Source organism: Bombus vosnesenskii, unplaced genomic scaffold, assembly GCF_011952255.1.
Source record: "Bombus vosnesenskii isolate JDL3184/JDL3185 unplaced genomic scaffold, Bvos_JDL3184-5_v1.1 scf7180000013263, whole genome shotgun sequence".
NCBI classification, from domain to species: Eukaryota; Metazoa; Arthropoda; class Insecta; order Hymenoptera; family Apidae; genus Bombus; species Bombus vosnesenskii.
Window position 1 is genome coordinate 3,402,949 of NW_022882923.1, and position 24,595 is coordinate 3,427,543.

At 31.8% G+C, this 24,595-nt stretch overlaps 2 protein-coding genes and 1 long non-coding RNA gene across 3 annotated transcripts; 1 reads left to right on the forward strand and 2 right to left on the reverse strand.

Moving 5' to 3' along the window:
• Positions 1–1,243: 1,243 nt before the first annotated feature.
• LOC117231451 lies at positions 1,244–18,020 on the reverse strand. Its single transcript, XR_004492969.1, has 3 exons — positions 16,646–18,020; positions 14,544–14,547; positions 1,244–1,258 (listed from the first exon to the last, which is right to left on the reverse strand). It is a non-coding gene; the product is annotated as an uncharacterized LOC117231451 (long non-coding RNA).
• LOC117231384 (soluble guanylate cyclase 89Da-like) lies at positions 2,223–16,180 on the forward strand. The gene is made up of 13 exons (XM_033489779.1): positions 2,223–2,686; positions 8,309–8,508; positions 9,806–9,999; positions 10,269–10,402; positions 11,499–11,735; positions 12,516–12,718; positions 13,279–13,386; positions 13,501–13,669; positions 14,374–14,517; positions 14,660–14,813; positions 15,131–15,240; positions 15,763–15,852; positions 15,931–16,180. The coding sequence occupies exons 1-13, from the start codon at positions 2,645–2,647 to the stop codon at positions 16,039–16,041; spliced, it is 1,896 nt and encodes a 631-aa protein (XP_033345670.1). The 5' UTR covers positions 2,223–2,644; the 3' UTR covers positions 16,042–16,180.
• A 2-nt stretch (positions 18,021–18,022) lies between the features above and the next one.
• On the reverse strand, positions 18,023–23,454 carry LOC117231412 (trypsin-1-like). Its single transcript, XM_033489844.1, has 7 exons — positions 23,305–23,454; positions 21,651–21,834; positions 21,153–21,315; positions 20,516–20,724; positions 19,303–19,505; positions 19,030–19,084; positions 18,023–18,436 (listed from the first exon to the last, which is right to left on the reverse strand). Exons 1-7 carry the CDS (start codon positions 23,371–23,373, stop codon positions 18,321–18,323), a joined length of 999 nt encoding a protein of 332 aa, XP_033345735.1. The 5' UTR covers positions 23,374–23,454; the 3' UTR covers positions 18,023–18,320.
• Between the last annotated feature and the right edge of the window lie 1,141 nt (positions 23,455–24,595).

The following is a 24,595-nucleotide window of genomic DNA, read 5'->3' on the forward strand; positions in this document are numbered from 1 at the left end:
TTATTTTATAATTATTTGTAATTTACAATTTAATTTAAAAAGAACTTTATCGGTTTTCATTTCCGTGATACGAAGCAATCTCGTGGTACGACTATTGTACTATAACATGTATTTCTTCGTATAAGCTGTAATTTCCTGTAGCAGGAATAAAAGAAATTGCCATCTTCGCACGTTCAATTCCCACTTTCGAAAACGAGTTGTAATGCCGTGTATGTCGCTACTACGCACAATAAAACGTTGGCACGTGTATAGCAAAGATAACAGTACATCTTCTACATGCCGAGTTGTACATCTTGTTTTTGTGACATACATTATCATACGCACGATTTCGTTCTCTCGCACGTATGCATTCGTATAACGAATACCCATCATAAAGATAAGTGTATGTTTTAAAAATTGGTTCGTAAAATACTACTTGTAGAAAATAGATAAATTTCATGCAATAAGACATTTAACGCAAGTAGTTTAGACAGATTAAATACATCAAATTTTAGTTAAACGTATTCAATCTGAATCTGTATATTAGGGATATTAGATCTTAGATTTATGTTAAGAATTTAGTGTGTAAAAATTTATACAATGCGTTAAATGTATTCTGAATAGCGAAAATATATTAAACGTTAGATTTTATATTAAATATTAGCTGGAATAAGGTTAAATAGATCTGTATGTATTACGTAGCCTGTATCTTCATCGTGCATGAACTACTTTATATTGGGTAGTACATGGTAAGCTAAATAATTTACCGAATCTCAGACGTCAAGCTCACCTTAGGTAGCAATTTCGATTAAATTTTAATCTGAATTGATAATGAGATTGCGTTTACGCGAAGCATACGTTGAGTTCTATTTACTAAAATAGAGGGACTAAACCCCAAAGTCATAATACGAATCGTCTCAAGAGAGGACAAAGGACAGAATGCTTAATGAATAAGCCACTCATTTAGCCAGACAAACCAACTTCTCTCCATTCTTACCAACTTTAAACTTAATTTCTCAGTCGAAATATTACACATCCAATTGCTCAACTTGAAAGTTTCAAAGTTCAAAAACTATATTCTAACTGAAATCTTTGCTCCCCACGAAATATCTTGACACGAAAAGTCAGATTAGCGTATAGTTATTATTCACTAGGTAGATTAGAGAAAATTAGAGAAGAAATATTAGATACACATATAGATATACGTAAGTAAGTAGATCTTTTATCATACTTCTTAGAAGTTTCCTCAGAAAAATAATCCAATTAAATGAACTTTCCTCTATTCTTACTAACCTTAAACTTCATTAATCGATGCATTACACATACCTACTTCACTATTTGCTATTATAATTTAAATCTTCAATATTTACAAACTACGTCTCAGCTGCTTTTCTTTGTTAGACCAATTATTCAAACAAATCAACTTCTTTCAATCTTCATTAATTTAAAGGCTAGTTCAAACACAGTCAGCAGTTTCGTCAAATAGCATGCAAAGGTATACATACACTGTTTACTTTGAAGAATCACTACGGATGAAACAAAGATGCAATCGATGTTTTTCGATGAATCAACAGTGTCAATTCGGCTTTATTTGCTATTTGACCAAACTACTAGCCCTGTCTTAACCTTTCAACTTTTAAAGTTGCATCAAAACATCACTTTCATCTGTTTTTCAAAAAATAGGATTCCAGTCACTATTTTGTCTTTCGTACCCTACATATCAGCTCCGCAGAAAAAAGATTTAGTCAATTTACGTGTAAATTACATTCATCGCATTTCCTGGAATCTTTCTCATTATCAAGCATACTACACAACCGAATTCTCCAAATTTCCACTAATTTCAAATTGAATCAATCCTAAAACTCACTTTTGCCTGCTGAACTTAAAAACTTCAACCTCCAAAAATCGCTAGTCAATATTTTACATATTTTACAAAATAGAGAAGATTGGATCAGCCTATATATAAATTGCATCCATTAAATTTCTTAAGGCTTTTCTCATTGTCAGAAAAACCATTCAACAGAACCAACCACATACTTAATTTAGGAAATCACTTTCATCCGTTAAATGTAAAGGCGTCGAGCTTCAAAAACTACGTTTTCAGCTATCATCTTTGACATTTCACGTACTACCTTGACAGGAATGAGATCAGACCAACGTATATTACATACATATAACTTACTGTCATCGCATACGTCAGAATTTCTGACAAGTAAGGAAAACAATTCCCAGGTGTACGTACGCTATCGGAAGATGAACAGGTGTCCAAAGGTGCTAGGAAGCAAGCAGAAGAACCAGCATGCTGCGCACGCAGTCGGCGTGAATCCTAACCACCCTTCCCGAGTCTGAACCCCCGTCGGCACAATGTTGAAACTCAAAGTTAAGCGCGCCGTCGAGCCGGACCAGTCTCTCTGTGTTCACTCTCTCGTAAAGAGAGATAATAAAAGCGCAATCTGATATGGCAACTGGCATGGTAATGGCGCGAAACACTTGACTGGAAGACGGCGGTGCCACGCGTTCGCCGCGACGATGCAACCGACGTTCCGCGCTCAGAAACACCGTCGTGATCGCGAAAGATCGCATTTTCCCAATTCCGGGCACGAGCTGCTTCCTTATGAATGCGTACGTCACTTGGTGAAGTAATACCGCGGAAACAGCCGGAACAATGTACGGTATGCTGTTGGAGAGTGTGCAGCACTTCGTGCAGGTCGGTAAACGTATGTACAAAGAAAGAGAAAAAGATAGACAACTCTGTGTGTGAGTGCTACGCTTTTCGCTAAACCAGTATCCGAAGATCCTGTTTATTCTCGTTCCTCATCCGTGTTTGAATGGTACCTCCTCTGTTATCCTGAATCAACGTGTGTTAGCGTTCGATTACGTTTAGGTATTCGATTGTGTCAGGCAGTTAAAACGGTGTGCGTGAGTTGAAAGTTGAAAGAGAATTGATACAATCAGCGGTATAGTTCCTTGATCCAAAATAATGTAGTTATTACATGGTGAGATAAGAAGGAAATAGCAGGGCAGGAAGCACATGCACCGCTGTACAGGATTAGTGTGATAACTGGGCCCGCGTTTTAACCCTGTTGTGTTCTTTCAGTTATTCTTAAAGTTAATTGCTTTCCTATTATTAAGAAATTATTGTTAAGATTCAGGAAGAAATTGAATAATAATTGTTGATACGCGTGGTTTCTAATTTTTATTTTTTGTTGAGAATTATTTGATATGTTAGAAGTCTTTTTGTTTGTTAAAACGAAATTCAGAGATAGAAACTTGAGGACTGTGAGAGTTGAGCAACATTAGGGACAGAATATTGCTAGAAGGACACTTCTGAACTGTTATTATTTCTTTAATAAGATACGTAACAGTAAGATGAATAAACGTGCTCTTTATAAATTGCGGATATACACGTATAAAAATTCCTATTTTTGTGAACATACCTAAAAAAGGTGGAACATAAATGGTGATTCATGTTGTGTATTAAATATTATAACGACTATTCTGCTTTGGATGTTTTCTATATTTCTGCGTATTATGTGCATTTTTGCGTCCAAATTTTTCATAAGTTATGATTGTATCTTTTTTTTTTTTTAATAAAATCCACAGAATTCTTTGTCAGTGAGGAATATCTTGTTTTATGTTTTATATATTTCGCGAGTTATTTATGTCCGTGTTTAAATATTTCCTGTTACAGACATGAATGTAAATATTTGGTAACGTATGCAGTATACATATAGGTTCATTTCTGTTTCCTAGTTCGATGAATAACTTAAAATCTAGAAGTATAATTAAATATAATTGTATTAAATGTAAGTGCCGCACTTCTATAAAACAAAAGTATGAAACATTAAACACAATTCTAACAAGTAACAATAGGATGACTTATAAAAATAATATCTAATTCCCGATAATCAAAATCTTTTATGGTACTTCGTTTTTATATTTAAAGAAACGTGACCCATCTTGATTTTTAGCATCACCCTGTATATTTGATGTTGATTACTTCGATTCGTACCAGTTAAACTGATAATGAAAGTTTCTCTAAATGCAATAGTTTTTTTCCTTATTAAATGTCATTACTTTTTTATTCCTATACATGCACGTACCACTTTGCTATGAAATGTCAAACTTTGTTATCTTAGTAGATATATGTACATCAATTTTGTAAGAAAAACATAGGGGTATTTGAAAGTATGTGCAATGAATCTGTATATCAGGTCGAGAACAAATCTTTCACGTATTGTTGTAGTTTTATAGTTATAAAATAACGTGTAAAATGCAAAGCGAAATCATATCGATTATTTATTATACAAAATGAAAGAAAGTATTCTTTAGTTCTTACTTTGTAGTTAATGGTACACATAAATTTTCTTTTATCAATTTCTTTTAGAGATCTACTACCTTCTACAATGACTGTATATCATTCTATAGAATTATTATTACTGCTACAAATACCGCATTGCGTTATAAAGTTTTTAGTATTCGAAATAAACCTTTACAGTCTTTTCTACTTCGCTAAATGTTATTTCTTACCAAGAGGTAAGCAAAGAGTTTCCTAAATTAATGTAGCAAATCAATAGTTATGCATTCTAGTAATTAATAATTACAAATTTTTTCTATTGCATGTAATCATCATTTAGAATAGATTATAAAAGAATTTCATTTTTTAATTTAATTTAACTAAACCTTTAAGTCTGAATGGATACGTAAATGGCATTCAAAGTTATATATCTGTACAATTTACTTGAATCCTCTAAATATAATTTATAACCGAAAGATCATAAAATAGTTTTATTATCACAGATTATTTAACAATTAAATTCTTACAAAATACAGCATAATTCGTGACTCAGTACTCGCAAACAATAGTGCGTATAATTAATGTCTACATTTATCTAACAAATATAATTGAAAACTAATTAATACAGGCTAAAAGTCTCTCGATAGAACACCTTGAGGGAATATGAAATTAATCGAAAAGAATTTCTCTGGGAATAAAAATCATAAAGGAACATGATCCGATCTGCAACGCGATAGCTTTCTCCAATATTCTCCTTTTCTCAGTCTCGGCGATTTACGTCCGTTCTTAATCATCTTGATAAAGTATCCCAATTTGTTTAAGTATCGATGACTGAAATAAATATCCTGATTCCTTCCCGTTTCCGGAGCAAAATCGAATGCGACCATAGAATTGTGCTTGCGGAAAAATTGCCTCTCCTTGTTCAGCAATTGTTGCCTTTGCAAATCTCAACCCTTTTCAGTCATACAAACAAAATGAAACTGCCTTACACTGCAGTTTATAAATATTTGAATACTTAGTCGACTTACAGTAACCATATTTAAATTTAACGAAAGTTTTATAAATGAATGACTAGAGCATGGATTTTCGTGACTAAAGATAAAGATCAGAAAATGAACGAAAAGATACTTATCTTATGTTTTCCTCCTATGATCCTTCATTTAGAAATGAAAGAACCTGAGGCACAAGCTTGTTAAATAATAAAATAGTTTAAAGTGTGACGATCATAAACAATAGTTTTATTATTAATTATTATATTAACTTTTTGATTTGGGCAATTTAATAGCTCAATTACACGTAAGTATGGTGGCTAAAAAGAACAAAATCAGTACAGTTCGATCTATCTATAATTTTATAATGAAAATATATTGTGTCAAAAATAAGCAAGTGTCTGGATACTTTTGAACGATCGTGTATATCGATGTGTTTATCAAGCGGAGTGCAAGTGGCTGATTTATTGTATCGTCCGAAAATAATCAGTCGTTGCAAAAAGAGTCACGTAGTGGCCGAAGGAAATGGTTTGAAGGTACGCAACAAACGAGCTGCCTGAATATGGATGGATTCAGACTTCCTTTCGGTAAGACGCCTTAATTGTACGAAGATTTAAAAATAGCATCGTTCTTCCGTCACTTAAGGACGCTAATTTGTTTTTCTAAATAACTTTTGTATCAATGACGACCGCTTAGTCAACAATTTATTATTTATTGTTCACTGTCCTTCGGTAAATATCTACGAAAGCAAATATCTCGTTTGAAGTTTCTGCAACTACGAGGCAACTTTAAGGAATAAATTTTATGTAAGAGGAAAGCTAGCTACACTATCTCTGTTAGCATGCATGGGTCGTGTCGTCTTGATTAATTCCTTTGAAGAGATTCTACAAGGTAATTGCGATCTTTAGAGGTATTAAATCGATCGATTGAAAGTTAGGAAATCATTTAATTAAAAAATTAAAAGTCCCTTGGACATAGTATTAGAAAATCGTTTGATTAAAAAGGCAGACAACCATTTGATCGCAAAATTAGAAAATCCCCCCATTAAAACTTAGAAAATCGTTTGTATATAATTACAAAGTAATTATTGTAACGAGGGCTGATAGAATTAAAATATACGATAAAAGTTGTACTTGTGCATAACTAAGCGTTTAATTGATATTTGATAATTAAACATTGACCACTCGTTCTATTTGAAAAATTTGCGTGTCCATTTGACATGTTAAATCTCACGAGGTCTCATTAGTGTGAAGACGATATTAATTTTCGTGACTAAAGTAATTATGTCGGAAACAGCATTGATTATTCTACGGGGAACTAGAAATTGGCTTGATTGCGCGAATCAATTTCTTGTGAATATGTAGAATGAACAACATTTTGTACATTTAACGATATACACATGTGTATTAAGTGATCGTTCTGTGAAATGTAGTAATGAATTTTTAATATTAAGCGTACCAATTGTAGTTCATTTTATAAGTACTTTGTGCATATCAAATTAATCACTTGTAGAAAAGAACAGACACGAATTAAACTAATGAGTTCATATATCACATAATGAGATCTAATAAATAAAATTGTGTATTTTATTTGATTTTGTAACTTATCAATGTGTGGAAAGAATAGAATTATAGATATGATCAATATTAAATATTAGGCGCAGAAAAGGTTCTGCCTGTACTTTTAATTTTGCAGTCAAACAGAGTGAGATTCTTTAAAACTTTTTAACATATCTGTGTACGGCTGACGTTAAATTTTTAAAATATAAGTCAAAAAAAGATTAAGAAAACAATGACAGTAAATGTGCTTGTTCAAATTTTTGTTTTATTAATAAAAATTGATTTGAAATTGTTGAAATATTATTTTCTTTTATCTTTAATGTAAATAGTCGGTTAAAAGTTTATTCTTGTCCTTATTGTAACTATAATCTTTTAATATTTTCTCATATTTATTTGTCATCCGATATCAGTAAAGATATAGTCGATAAAGTGCAATACACATAAAAAGTAATAGTCTGTGAAAATGATATCAGAGGAAGGAAAGGAAGTTTAAAAATGAGCCACGTGTCAATGTTTTTAAAAGTTCGACGTGAAAGAGCAACAATAAAGAATTAATCAATACATGTAACGAATGGAAAAAGTTATCAACTTAAATGAAAAATATTTGAATGATTGAAATTTTAAAAGTCTTAAAAGTGAAGATACATTGTATTCATAAAAGTATAGAACTCTTTCTTACACCTAATAAATTCAATATCTCTATGTTTATAAATGAGTTTCATTTAAATAATGTCCAACAGCATTGTTCAAAGAAACTAACGAAGAAAATTTTATTAATTTTAGGATAAGAAATATACGTGTCCCGCAACTTGATTCATGGTAAATTAAGTACAGCGAATATAAAGTCGTTACTTATAAATGACGTAACGAGTTCCATAGTACAGAGTTCGCTCTTTGTTTTTCGTGACGTGGAAACAATAGGAACTATGAAGGGTGAAATATTCCCCGGAGCATAATAAAAACAGCTAAACGTTTTATCCTTTTATATTGTCTTTTCTCACCGTTCTTGAGCCATTTTTATCGGAAATCAATCATCTGGTGGCACAAAAATCTGCGTGAAAAAAAAAAAATTTTTTTCAACGTTCTTTATCGACACGTTGAACCGTGAAAGATCATTTGTCTGAGAAACTAATATATCACTTTGACATTTTTATTTTATAACATATTACATTTTGATAAAAAGTTTTCTATATTTTTTAGAACATTAAAATTTCCTATGGTATTACATTTTGAAATTCTAAATGTAAATGAAATTTACAATAACGTTTTCACTGACTCTCTTCACACTACGTAGCTTTCGTTATAACGTTATATTACGTAATACAATCTTTCTAAAATAAAATTTCTAAGACTGGTATAAAATGATTCTCTAAGAAAAAGAAAAATGTGAAAGAAAGTAATATGGAAAGTAATATAACCAGGATGGAAAAAGTTTGTTCAGGAAGAATGCTAATAATGACAAAGCCATCAAATTCTCGTTACAGTTAGAATACGGCGAGGATGTGTGGCTTCAGCTCCTGGAAAGAGCTGATTGTAAACATATGGTTTTCAACACGCGACAAACGTATCCCGACGAGCTTATGACCAATTTAGCTGCTGCATTAGCCGAATGCAATGGCGAATCCGTGGAGGATGTAATGCAATTCTTTGGGAAGTGTTTCGTTAGATTTTTTAGCAACTTAGGGTAAGTGAATTTTCTGATGTTTTATGAGTCATGTACAATCTAAAGATACCAAGTGTGGGATAAAAAGTTCCTTTAGAGTAAAGAAATATATTGCTTGTTTAATTCGTGTGAAACAATTCTACATTGCTCTAATGATAAATGTAAAAATATCAATAGCATGTATGATTGATAATTGAAATCTAGAAAAACGTAATATGTAGATAAAATGTGTGAAAATGCTTGTTTTATTGTTTGTCTAGTTTGTACTAAACAATTTTATGTTACTCCAAAGAAAGACATAAAGAAAAAAAATAATGTATAGGTTAAAAATGAAGGAAATATAATATGTGGATAGAAAAAGAAATTCTTAGAAACATATTTGGTGTGTTGTAAAATTGGAGGTATGGAAGGTAATTGTGACGTTTAAATATCAACAAAGTCGAAGTCATTTACGGTCGCACAAGTTGAAACACATGCCTGATTGAATAGAGCTCGTACCACGATATTGAATTTAGGTTCTGGCTAATTAAACGAACCAATTACTATTATACATAGAGAACTACGTGATGTAGAATTAATTATTACCTGTGGGAACGAGCATAAGATCAATTAAAAGCTTCGATTAATATTTTGTTGCATTTGAGTCGATACTCCAGTTGGCATCATTAGCAAACCACTCCTCGGGCAATCAAAAGGCGTATTTACCACTACCTGCATTAAATGTTTCATCTTATTTTACTGTGCTTTTTGTTCTTACTCGATGAAAATAAAGAGAACCATGTGTTGCAATAGAGTTGAAAACTATTTGCTAGATTGTCTCTATAATATACTTGTTCTTGTTATAGTTTATGCAACCAGAATCATGTGGTATACTGTTTTATCAATTTTCAATGTCTCAAGAGGGAGAATTATTTGAATATGGAACATAGAACGTTATTTATGTCGATTGTAAATTTGAAATGCTAGATGATTGTAACTCATAAATCTTTTTTTAACCATCCGAATAATCAATCAAGCTTTAAAATAATTACTAAAGAATATTGGTATAGAAAGTTTTAAAGAAATATACTGTAACAAGAAATTCATTTTAATTCATTCGAAATATATTTATTTTTTTCTTTTTTTTTTTAGTGGAACTAAACGAATTTTATTTTGATGTGAATTTCTGATAATGCAGGGGTTGATAAAACATTTCTTTCGAATTGTATAAGAATCCTTGTTTCGTGTCACTGCCGTTTCCATTCTTCCAAATATTCAAAAAGTAAAATTGGGATTCTTCTGGATTAAAATTCAATAGTAATTATTATCTTTGTCACAGATATGCCTGCATGATAAAAGCCACTGGTCGTTATTTTTGTGACTTTCTACAAAACGTTGACAATATTCACATGCAAATGAGATTCACGTATCCACGTATGAAAAGTCCTTCGATGTACACTACACACGTCGACCCACAGGGTGTGGTGTTAGTTTATCGAAGCACCAGGAAAGGATTTACGCACTATCTTATGGGTAAAATAACACAACTTTTTAAGATAAGTCTTTTACTCTTTACGAGTGCTTCTACTTTAACTTTCGCTTATAATATATTATATATATATATATATTAATAATATATATATTAATAATAATAATAATAATATATATATGTATGTATATATATGTATATATACACATAATAAAATCTAAAGGATGCAAGAAATTATTTTTCACAAGATAAAATCGATATAAATTTAGTTACAAAATATACAACAAAGGTTCACTTTCATATTTTTCCTTAGGTCAGTTATTTCAAATAGCGAAAGAGCTTTACGAAACAGATTTAGTCATACGAGTATTAGGAAGTTCAAACAATATCCCTGGATCCAGAAGTGTAATGGTTAAATTTAGAATTGATTTCGACAATCGTGAATACGTGAGTAATTACATAGAAATATTTCAATCCATGATATACGTATAAGTTATAGTTTAATAATTAACCCCTCGTCGGCAATACTAAGCCGGTCGGCATTATGGGCCTTCCAATCCCTGACCTAATTTCTTACTGTTTTGAACTTTAAAAATATCTTAAAAAATTCTCAGATACTTATCATAGTCTTTAATTTACCATACAAGTGATACTTCAGCCAAATGTTTAAATCTTTTTCCAATAAAAATAAAAATTTGACACAAAGTTGTGAAAAAATGGGAAATTGTTTGAAAGTACACAATTTCGTAATAAACAAATATTTTAAGAACCTATTATAGAATTTTACCGATAAGACTATGATCTTTCGAAAAAATATCAAGAAATTTCTCAACCCTTAGAAAAGTATAATCATTTTAAGATCTATATTTGCGGGATTTTTGAGTGGATTATTTATTATTGAAAAATAACACGAGACACGCGTTGAGAAAGAAAGACTGTGTATCTCATACTTATTAAAGTATAAGGAACATAAAAGCCAGATGAGACACTGACCGTTAAGAGGTTAGTATATTGTATATGGAAATGAAAAAAAAAATTACGCGACATTAAAATGACGTGGGCGGCAATATGAGTCGTTGAAGGTATGGTGCTCATATTACCCTCGTAGTATTTAGAACTAAATCGGGGCTACTGAAGCAAACAGTATTTACTCAGTCAGAGTCCTGTAGATGTAAGTTTTTTTATCTGACACCTTCGTTTGGGAGAAATTAAACAATAAAAATTTCGTCTGGACCTTAACGACCTATATTGCTGGCGGGGAGTTAAAATGAAAATTTTGTATCGTTTACTAACTATCTGTTCTAATAAAAAGGAATTATTTTTAATCAATATAAAACCTCTATATAAAATGTAAATTTAAAAAACTATTAAGATTTTAGCTTAGAACATTGGAATAAATTATTCTAGCTCTTACAATGTTCATCGCCATACTCGATATAAAATTTCCATGCTTTTTCATAAAATAAAATTATTTTTTATTTTCTTTGTATTTACATATATATCTCCACTTAAATTTTAAAATTATTCATGTTCACGTTCTTAGATCGCAAAGAACAACAGTATGAAAACTCCACTTGGCCGTGAATTAGCACCGGTGTCAATATCGTTCCTTTTACGTCTTTTCCCATTTGGAGTGGTAATCAACAAAGACATGAAGATATTGGGGGCCGGTGATAAACTCCTGCAAGCATGGGGTGGCAGTTCGTCCATTTTGAATAAACACGTCACGGATGTTTTTAAATTCCGTAGGCCTAGAGGGATATCTTTCACGTGGGGAAATGTAAGGGAGCTTTTTATGACAAATAAAGCAGAAAGTGTCTAATTTTCTTGAAGTTAAGGGATAAGGATATTGCATTATATAACTATATCTCATATCCATGTAAAATGTCTTTTCGTATAAGGGTCTTTCATATTGAGCTGATATAACTTTCTATTTCGAAAAGTTACACGTTTGGAAAATAATTCTCAAACTTATAATTATATTTCTAAACTTATATTTATTTTAATTACTATTATACTACATTGTTTTACAAATTAATGATTTTGTCAAACGAAATGGGACATTAAATTAAATTACATTTTTACATACTTTATAAAGCATAGTTCTTCCAAGTAACACTAAAAACACGTAGGAGTAATATTTAATGGGTGAAGAAAATTTCTGCTTAAGTTTCACTATGAATTTACCTAAACATCATAAAGTTTTCATTAATATTGTAATCTTCTACTTTAAATTCTCAATATATATAAAAATTCATACGTAAAATTTAAAGTAGAAATTCTCAATATCATCGCCATTACTCCGTGTACTAACTAATAAATTAATCAACAAGGAACCTTGATTACGTATTTTATCAGTTTTATAAAAGTCTACCTACTTTCCAAGAAAATAATATTTCATTACTATCTTCTTAAGAAAAGCTCGTCTTAGTTACTCTCTCGCAACATAACCATCGTAATTAATTCCTCCTTAATAAGTTCATTAACAATTTATTCCTTAATTGGCATCCATACTTATCAAAATCTTCGACAAAGTGATAACTTACCTGCATGTGAACAGGTGATGTACTTGCATTCTGTGATGTTCGAATTGGAGCTGATCAGATTAAACGATAACGATACTTCATCTAACTCGGACAATACCCCAAGCACCAGCTCGGGATTGGATAGGCGAGGCAGTCAAGGAGCCAGGAGCATACTATTGAAAGGTCAAATGAGATATATCGAGGATCTTAAAGCAATTATTTTCTTATGTAGTCCCCTGTAAGTTGACGAACATATGTATATATGAGCCTCTCAGAAGCTAAATTGGTCAACTTGATGCAATCTATCTCGATTTTATTGATTTTATTGGTTATGACTATGTGATTGATATTCAACTTTTACAAAGATAGTGACCTACGCTATCGCCCAAAAGTTTAAAATGGATTATTTATGGTGAGAAGAAAATTGGATTTTTTAATGGAAAAGTATGGATGGATATTGGTTAGTACGTAATTATATAAAGAGTGAAAAGATTCTATTAAAATTACTAGCTCATATTTTTCTTTGTATTTTTTGACAATTTAATTTTTGATATAATACTCTTAATTTCTTATCTTTATATTTGATCCTATATCTAATAATAAAAAATTCTAAATGAATTTAAAATAAGATAATTCGAAAACTAATTTTAGATAATAATGACATATCATTTTTCTATTATATGAGTTTTTAATATTCCATGTATTATAGTTGATCAATACGGCTTCTGAGTTGCTCATCTCAAAATATCAAAGAACGAAGCCGGTAAGAATATAAGACAATCAAAATATCTTCGACAGAATTAACAGTTTAGACGAATTGCTTAACATGGGCCTGTACCTGAACGACCTAAATCCTCATGGCTTGAGTCGTGAGTTAGTACTCGCCGGATGGCAACATTGCGGAAGGTACAATATTATTTTTTAACTACGGGTAAGATTGACTGAACTATAATTCCACTCGTTTCAATTAGATACATTGTCATCGACAAAATACATATATGTTTCGATGCGTTATGTCAGATTAGAGATGATGTTTGAGAGGGCTGAGCAGAGATCAACCGAATTGGAAAACAGCTACGCGTTGCTGGATCGCTGGAAGAATAAGAGCGACGAGCTTTTGTATTCCATGATCCCACAGACGGTTGCTGATCGATTGCGTGCTGGAGCTTGTCCTTTAAGCACTTGCGAGGTATTTGAAGATCTTGTAAAGTAATATTTTGAGTGCTTAACGTTTTCAAGATCTCGTAAAATATTATTGTAATGTGTCTATGAAATATTATTGTAATATATTTTATCATTCTTTGTAGCAAAGTGTATAAATATGCATATATTGGATTTTGTCACGATTGTCGCTCGCATAACGGACACTGTATAAATATTGGACGTTATCTCTGCGAAATATTACCGTACCGTAATCAGTTTTATTCGAAATATTATGGTAATTGATCATGTTAAACTTTAACCTTTACGCTGCCATATTTTACTGTAGTCGTCAGTCCATAATTCATGAAGGGATATGATTTTGATCCTCGAGCTATTAGAATATATTTTCTTCCATTGTGACGATGTTGACGACGGTATAGCTGCTGACAACGTGAAAGATATAAAAAAGAGCGAAGGTTACAGAACTTCCTTTTTATTCTAAAATTGAGATTTTTCGAATTAGAGCAATTAATTATGCAGTGTAAGGGTTAAGCTATGAGAGTAGAAATTTCGAATAGATGAAATGACAGAGTAGAATTTATTTAAAATAGAAAGCTATTATATGCACATATTTAATTACTTTAAATATAAAAAATTTGTAATACAGAAAAAATTAATTGTTACAAAGCAAGGAGTCAAAATCTCCGATGTCCGATAGATTAGTGTTTCAATATTCTTTTCCTTTTATAGTCATTCGAGTCTATTTCCGTCTTATTCTGCGAGCTTTGCGACTTCGATTATTCAACGATCGAAGGTGCAATGGACATTGTCTCATCGATGAACGCTGTTTTTTCTTGTTTCGACTCGCTGATGGATGAATTTAACGTATACAAAGTGAGTTTCATATGTAATTTAAGCACTCCACTGCATTATTGTCAGAATAAAAATAAAATAAAAATACACGCGAGAACAGAATGCACCGATAGTTTTATAGACGTTTCAACGCAAGATATTTTACCTTCATGACTTTCAACAGGTAGAAACAGTCGGCCGGGTCTATATGGCAGCCAGTGGTGCGCCGGATAGAACGGAAAATCACGCGCAAAATATCGCAGACGTTTCGCTGCAGCTGCTGAAACACGTCCGATCCCTTAAGTTACCCTCTGGTGTCGATATTCAAATTCGTATAGGTAACTTAACACGAGATTTGTTTCCAATATATTTCAATTTTTATAATTCAATTCTTTTTTATTTTTCTCTCTTTCTCTTTTCTTTTTTACCAGATAATAAAAGTTATATAGACAATTTAGCCCGAGATTCATTTGAAATAAATCTTTTATGTTTCGTTTTCTTTTTACTGTCTTATCCTCTTTTCTTTTCTTTTTTTTTCTGTTGCCATTAAAAGTAGACTTAGTTTTTATGACAGATAGTCTGGTTTTCTTTCATATTTTCGAGCAATTGAGCGAGAACGAACATAATATAATACAAGTGTGTTCTACTTTCCTAGGAATCCATTCTGGACCAGCTGTAGCAGGTGTAGTTGGCATCAAAGTACCTAGATATTGCTTTTTCGGTGACACTGTGAATACTGCTTCTAGGATGCAAACGACTAGTCTGGTAAGTTCATTTATTTATGGTCAATTCCACCGCGAAAGGATTGAATGAGTAGAACGAGGCAGAATAAATTTAAATAGACGAGTGAATCTTTTTTATACGAAGGGATTGAACGCGGTAGAAACATTGAATTTATGTGCTACTATTACAAAAATTGAATTACTTGAATTAATATAATTTTATACATTTTAAAATATGTTATGTTTTACCTCGCTAGTAAATACAGCCGTAGAAACTCCATAATATTATTTCTAACAATTTACAAACAAGTTAATCACAATTAAATTTCGAGACATATATAGCCATTTCGAACTTACAACTTATCCAGATTTAGTACTCTCAATTAATAATTCAACACATACTATTTTAGACCCTATTCTACATTGCGTTTTGTTCTGTCATAATTTAAAAGAAATAAAAATTCTTATCCTTTCATTGCCTATGTTTACGACACAATCGATTTTCATGTTCGACCAATTCAAATTTATCAGTGTACACAGTGGTTTAAACATTTTCACGATTCAGCCTGGAAAGGTGCAGATCTCATCGGATGTGAAAGCGTTATTACCACCGGATCGGTATTACGTTGAATCACGCGGATTGGTTTGGGTCAAGGTTCGTATCGCAGCAAGTTTAATTTAGGGATTCCCGCACACCGTGTTGTATAATTCGTTGATTTACTGTTCCGTGCAGGGTAAAGGTAACATGGAAACTTATTGGTTATCCGACAAAGTAGACACGGACGGTAAATCGACTGAGCAACAAGCTACTAAGCCGGAAGGACTTCTAGTCACTGATATTTAAAACGTGGTCAAATAGCGAGTTAGATAATTCTAATTATTTACTAATTATACTTCTTTTTATGGTTCAATGATTGGATCCCTCTTAGTTAAAGTATCCATTCTATCATACAAAAACTGAGGGAAAATAAAGTTTGATTACTTTCTTTGTGTCATAAATATTTTTTTCCTTTTTTATTCATTCTAAAATATTCAATTCAAAACATTTAATTCATAACACCCTCTGTAGAGTAATTTCACTTGAAAGATGAAGAAACAAAAGGCATTTATTTCAAATATATTAAATATATGAAATATTTTGACAAAATGAAAAAATACTGCATAGGATATTCTGACTAAAGAGGACCGTGTTAGAAACAATCAGAATCACTTTATTAATGTGCAATCACGTGTGCAATCGACATACTGATTAGATTGTTTTAGTTTTATAGTGATGTATAGAGATATGATAGTTCGTGAATAATCGTGGCATATGCGTTTACTCAAATATTTTTTAGGTGTTACTCGTTCATAGATTTCAATGTTATTTAATGTAAATGTTTTATACAATGATTCGTCGAATGATGAAAAAGATACGGAATTTAGTTACAAAAGGATAGTAAACGAACTTTTAGTTATTTCCTCCCTTTTTTCCTTTCTTATTTTCCTCGCTACCTCCGATATATTATAGGCTTAAGAGACTGTTTGCTGAGCTAAGCTTCCTCAATTGCTCTTTATATCCTTCCTCCCGCAACATTTTCTTTTCTTTTTATTTTCTTCGTTTCCACATCAATTCTTTCACACCTATATCTGTAGTACCTTGTTTTTACTATTATTACCTTTTAGCTTCAATATCTTAAAAACTGATAACATTTTTAGTACATATTTAAAACAGTGTTCGTTATACAGAAAAGATGCACACATGGGTGTTAGACCTTAAATGCATGGTTTGTGTTAAATATAATAAAACATTTGGAGATTATTAACTTATGTCTCAGAATATCACAGAAAAATCATTTTAAAGAATTATCTGGGGAAAAAGAAATTATGTGTTGCTATACAGGATAATATTTCATTAAGCAATCGCAAACAATCGGGATTAAAATTTCAATAATTTTATTTAATATTAACAATATAAAAAGTTCGTTTGTAACGCAAATATAAATAAACTACAACGATAAAATTACAATCAAGTTAAAAGTTGAGTATCATCGAACATTTTACGTATAGATTGTTATAAATATTTAAATTACCTAAAATGTGGAAAATATTACGAATTTAATGTAATAAAATCGATCGATCAATCGTTTAAATAATCGAATTTATATTAAATGAAGAACAATCGACGTTTCACTGTATAACGAGTAACGCAAACGACACGATAGGCGTTTGATTTCTTCGTGACACGACAAATCATGCTGCGATTGGGTAGCAGGTACGTGAGTTTTCACCGAAATTCCACGTTGAAAAAAAAACAGAGAAAGTTCAGGTGACTTTCTTTCTCGTGCGTTCGATGTTATGTACGAGTCGGACGCTCGATACGTGCCTTAATTTTCAATTGTCTCGCCTGCATCGACGTAGAATAACGGATCGCGAAGCTAGCTATTATTTTTAACTTCTCGTAAACTCCATGAAACTAATTTTATCCCTCTATAATCTTCTATCTTTCTTTACAGTTGAGAATAAAGTTAAGAATTACGTATGATTACATACTTTCTTTTCTTTTCATCCCACAGTCACTAATAATTAATTCATTTGGCTTCGGCTTAGCTATGAAAATATATTGAAATTTCGTTATTTACTAATTTTGATCATTTTCTCATATTCCATAATGTAAAGTTTCGATATAACTTTAGTTCTAAGATGTAAAATCTTAAATTTCTTTATCAAAGCAAAAAATTAACAATAGCTATTGATAGATTACTTGGTAATAAGAGGATACAATAAATATGAAAAATAATATTTAAAAAACACAGATACGTAATTTTGACATTATAGAGGGTTAATCTATATATGTATAGTTGATAAATAAATTTAGTACTGAATGAAAGACCACCAAGATTAAATATGCTGAGCTTGTAGTCATATTGTTTCATGGTCGACTATAAAAATTCGTTAAAATCCTAAATTCCTGGAAGAAATATTCCACGAGGACGAATTCTAGTCTTTTGAAAAATACACTCGTAGAATCGTGCGAGTATTAAGTTTTCAGTCGGCCAGGACGATGAATAGAAAAATAATCGAAACGTGAGTCAAGATTCTTGTACACGTATCGTGACCTTTCGTTTCGATTCATCGTTTAAATTAACAATAACACCCGTCCTCGGTGTTATTCGCTATCCACGAGAGGTAACGATTCACCCTGCTGTAAACGCCGGGATAGCCAGGCTTCGCGCATCCTTCGCCCCAGGATACCACTCCTGCGAATTTAGATGTGTAAATTCGTTTAGCTATAAAACAGACAATGGACGAGATACAAAGTGGATCCTTATTTAATCTGAATTCCGGAAGTATATCGAGAAGTAAGAATTTGTTTTACATTACGATCATATGATTGTAAATCAACACATTTCTCACTGATAATTTTATTGTGATTTTACTCTTGTGATTGAGATTAATAATTGGTAATTTTACTAAGAAAGATGCAATCTTCTGCAATTGCCATTGGGACAAGAATTTGGAAAGTTGGTGTTTATTAATTAAATATTTTTAATTGAAATAAATATATGTAAGAGATTTCCTTTCTCCAGAGTCACTAGCAATTAATCTGTTTGTATATAATACTCAGTTATAGGAATGTGGAAAAATATTTTTATTTACTAATATTAATCGTTTTCTTATTTTCCAATTTATTGTCACTATAGCTGTTATTGTGATTATAATTCGAAATCTCTTTGTTTTTCCAGAAACATATTGATCTTTCATTGACATGTAATACGCAACTTTATGACTCACTCTGTATCTCTTCCACCGAATTTCTATTCTTTATCAAACGATAGAACATGAATCTTACCAACTACTTGATAACTGTTGTCATTAAAAACATGTAAGGGGCCACCACTGTCTCCCTAATAAAAAAAGAAGGAATCAAACATTATAATTTTAAACAACATATATTTCTCTTTAATATTAAGTGACGAACGTGTACACAAAAGTTTGATGTATGTATATGTGTCAATGTATATGTGTAAATGCAAATGTATAAAAACGTAATAATTTTATTCGTACGTGTTGTAAATCGAAAAGATGTTAGAAGCAACAACGAAAGGAATTTTTCTTTTATTACCTGACACGAATCCTTGCTTCCCTCTTGATAACCTGCGCACAGCATATTGTCTGTGATCTTCCGCGCCGGATATTTAGTTGCGCGACACTCGGCATTCGTGAGAATCGGAACCGTCACTTCCTGCAGAGTTTGCGATATCGAGCCAGCCTCTTCTAATGCGCCCCAACCGGTTACTGTTCCATTTAATCCAGCAAAAGTTTTAGCTGAAAATGGAGTTTATATGTGCTTCTTTCAATACACTAGAACTTTTTATTTTCGTTTCTTTTTTTAATATTCGTAGGTGCATTAAGGGCAGGCACAATACTATATTTTTAGCAATAGTACGGAAGTTAGTATTGTACTCTCTATTGGTTTAATTTTTTACTTTTAATCTCTAATAATCTAACCTTTTACTTCTATTGCGATTACAAAAGATATATATAACAATTTGATAACAAGTGGAATGCTCCCCAAATATCGTATATCAAAATAATCCAATATCCAACAAAGATAAGAAAAAGATATGAATATACATTGCATATGAATACATTGCGAGTAATTCATCTCAAATTCTACTAGATTAATATTAATTCAAATTCAAATAAATATTTCTGAATTTTTTTTTTTTTTGAAATTTTTCTTCATAAAAACGATGCTCGCAAAGGAGCGGGCAGAGCAAGAGAGGGTGAGTACTTCTCATCCTTGTACGGCCCTGCGTCGAAGGATGATTTTGCGTCGCCCTAGGTGATCATAGTAATCGTCATGCCGAGGAGGTTCTGGGTCCTCGTGCATGCACGACGGTCCAGGGGATGGTGTTAAGAAGTGTGGTCTCTCTCAACGCCCAAATTAAGCTTAAGGAATGGCTCCCTCAGAATGGGAGAAGACGCAGGAGTGCTCCCGCAGCAATTCGTAAGAGGTCCCGGGGCACTCCTGTTAAGAGTTAGGTAGGCCACCGTAGGGTTTTAGTCGGCAAGTCCGACACTACCCCGCCGCTTCCCAGAAGAACGGCGGGGTGTCTATGAGCATTTCCCCGAGTATAAAAAGAAAAGATATTTTTGAATTTGCATTGGAATGAATCATAGCAAACAAAGCAACTAGAATTTGAATTATAGTAAACGTCTTATTGTTAAATCTGCATTTTAAAGAAATATCACGTCGAATGGAAATTTATTTGTGATTTATATCATGCACAAAGCTACTATACCATTGACTATCGCAATATTTAGAACGTTACCTCGTTCTGGAAGGCAAACAGGCCTCATCTTTCCCTCGAATCGAATGGCGTCCTTCAGTTTGACGAGCGCGATGTCATTGTTATAGTTGTACGTCGAATAACCACTATGCTTGATCACTTTCTCGACTTTGAATTCTTGAATCTCTGTCTCTGTGGTAGAATTGCGATCGTGCTCTAATATCCGAATTAACATGAGTTTCGGATCGAACCTGTTTCAATTATTTATGGATTGAATTCATGTTACGATAGATCAAGATATCAATGGAATAATTGATCGATTAAATAGTGTCACACGTGTGCTGTCATTGTTACATATATTACACCACATGTAATGAAAAATTGCTACTCTTTATTTTGTTATTTTTAGAAAAATCGTTTAAAATTAAGAGAAACGAAAATGTCACAAATTTCTACATCAAATTGGAGAATAATCTCAAAACAACGTAGCGTAACAATCCTATTATAACTATTATCGTATACGATACAGCGAAATGATTCGAGTTGTTCTAATGTCACTAATGACATTGCCGATGTTGCTACATTATTACGGTATATAATTATGTACTATATAATACTGTATACATTATTATTGTGTATAATAAATTACTATATGGATACTATAATATTACGAAATCACCTGTCGACACAATGAGCAGCGGTTAATACATAACGAGAACTTATAACAGATCCGCCGCAATAGAATCGTCCTCTAAACATCATTAATGCCATCCATGGATATTGATTAACTTGGGTCTCAACACCACCTACGATCCGTTTCTGTGTGTTCGTTAAACCACATTCTAGAAAATAACATATTATTACATAAATTTAATTAATTTCATTAAGTAATGTTCTTTAAATGCAAAATAAAGGCATAAGTAAAAACAAAATAATACCAATTTTTATTCATTGGTTTATTTGAATCTAATTTATCTGAGTCTTTATTGTTGTTTTATTGAATTTATTTAACATTACTTTAGTCCTAATAAACAATATTAATGTTAATGTATCACACAGTTGTAAATGAAAAACTTATATAAATTGATCTCTATTAAATAAGTCATAAAGAGTATTTATTGTACATCTTCAAATTTTTAATATTGAACAAATAATCTTGTTTCGAGTTTAAACTCACTGCAAGGTAAACACGATTCAGTCGCTGGTCTCGGAAGTTCAGTTGTTGTCACGGGTACTGTTATGGATCCACCAGCGGATATTAAACTGGCCAGCCATTCCCAGAAATTTTTATCATCCGTAGCTGCTATATTATACTGCGTTGCATTTAAGTCAACTTCTTCAACGGGGATTGGCGAACGTAACTATAAATTTTTATATTTATGTCACCTTTTGCTGTTTGCAGGAACAATATATTGGAAACAAGAATTTGTACTTTCTGTAAATCTTAAGCGAAAAATTTATATTTATTTTAACAAGATCTCTAATATTTATTGCAAAATGCCTTTATTATTACTTATGATTAACCAATTGCATAATATACAGAATAAGATATTAATATAAATGTGTTATAATTAATGCCTTCACGCATTATGCTTTAGTATATTATTAATTAACTAAATGCGATAAATGTATTTATTTTCTATAAAACTGATCGTTCAAATTTTAGTGTATTATGTCTTTTTCACAAAACTATCCGAAAAATGTGTTTCTACCTTTAATAATTAAGGAAAGATCAATTTTTCACATGCTAAAAAGAGATGCGATCCTCAGAAGAACAAGGATTATTTTATCGAGCAACATTTATATTTTGAATATTTATGTTTAAAAATTGAAGTCGATAAATATTCAACACGTAAGCGTGTGCTTCAATCTTTGATTTCAAATTCGAACGTACGATTGTAAAAACACAGAGCATTGATCTGAACATCTTTCATTGCCGTTATGTGTCCTCAATAAAAATTCTCATTACATATGCAAAGCGGTAAGAGATTACACCCAATAAATATTATAACAAATTCTATTCTTCGCGAAAAAGAAGCCATGAAGTTAGCTCTAACGCTTCACATAAAACCAAAACTCTAATAAATCGTAAGATAAAACTTACATTTGATTCCCCAAGAGGAAAGGATGACCCTATAAGAATTTCATACTATCATTCTTCACTCGTGATTCAATTCAGCCATTCAATTTCATTACCCCTATTTTATCAAACATCAACCTTAACTTTTCCAAGGACGAGTTTACTTCAGGACGGTAAAATGTTTCTTCAGATAAGGGAAAGGCTATTCTTTATTTTTCATTTTTATGTGTTCAAAGAATACAGATATGTAATGTCGGAAAATATCTTTAAATTATGAAATGTTTCAGGATATATGGTACAATCATGCACCTGTATGTAGTTAATGTATTTTTCTACCTTCGTGTATGAATAAGAAATAAATTAAAGGAATACATGTAGTAACGTACGAAAGTTTCAATTAGTGTTTCATATATTCTACTCTTGCACGTATTAAATTAGCGATATTTAAAATAAATATAATAGAAATAAATTCTAAATTTAGAAAATATTGGAACAAAGACTTTTTACGTATCTATAATCCATATTTATGTAAAATAATCCATAACAACAGAGTGTAATGATCTGTAAACCCTACGAATAACTTACAACTTGTGACTCGCGAAATTTCACCAATAAATTAGTTTTCAATTATATATGTTTTTAATTAATTATAAGAAGTTAATTCACTCAATTAATCCAATTATTCGTGCACAGTTTGGGAAAGTGTCGAGATCTTTTGTAAACGATGTACCACGATTAATCGGTTACTTACTTTCTCGCAATTAACGGCACACGTTGCTGCGAACACAGTGATCACGCAGAATATCGTACGGATCCACATGTTCGCGTCGATCGCGGAACGAATACTATCTTGACACGGAACGAATACTATGAATTCTGTACCGCTTGGCCACTGAATAAAAGGGAGCAACCGATTGAATCGGACTCGGAATCTACACTTCCTACCAGGTCGACGTACACTTTCACACAACACTTCGACGATGCTCGCCACTTCTTTATTTATACGGAATAGTGGACTGGCGAGTAGCTGAGGTGAAAATTTAGGCTGACCGTATGTAAATTTACAGACGCAGGCAAACAACATTGCGTATGGAAACGACGCAAGTATAGATGGAATCCTGCAACGTCGATTGTACGGTTCGCCAATCTTGTTTGTCCATTCGATATTAAACAATGGTATACCGCTTATATAAACAAAATATATAGAAATTTTGTAATTTACTAAGACCTATTAACTATCTTCTTATTTTCTTATTTATTGTCAGCATAATCATCATTTACTGTTATCTTAGTACGTAATCTCCTTATTATTATTTTTTTTTTTTTTAGAAAGATATGGATTACCTAAATTTATTGAAACCTATTACTCAAATTTATGAAACACTCGCTTTATATCTGTTTCACCGAAAATTCCATTTTTTATGAAACATTAGAGCATAAATCTTATCAACTACTCGATAAACGTCGTCATTACTGATATGTAGAGGATCACCACGATCACCATAATAAAGATGAAAGAAATAAAAATAGTAAATTTAAATAGCACATTTTTCTGATAAATATTCAGTGACACACGTATAGATACATAAATGTTTGATGCACGGTCGTGTGTAAAGGTAAATGTACAATGACGTAATACTTTCATTCATATGCGTTGTAAAGCGAGATGTTAACAATAATGATGGAAGGGATTTACCTGTCATTATCTTGCGCACACTCTTGCCTTCGTTGTCGGTATCAGCGCACAGCACATCGTCTTGACGGATACTTAGTTTTACAATAGTTCTTCATGCAAATCCAAAGCATCATTTCTTACATACTATCTGAGTTGTGTTCTTTTGTTCATAATATAGCTCTACAAATGGATTTTGATATGTTTTTTTTTAATAAAATAGACATTTTTCTGTTCCTCTTTTAAAAATATTTCTAGGTACAATAAGATCGAAAGGTTCGGTACTTTTATCAGTAATAGCACATAAAGTTTAATTTTCTCTTTCATAGAATAGTGTTCAACTTTTAATAATTTCGTCCTTTTAAAGAAG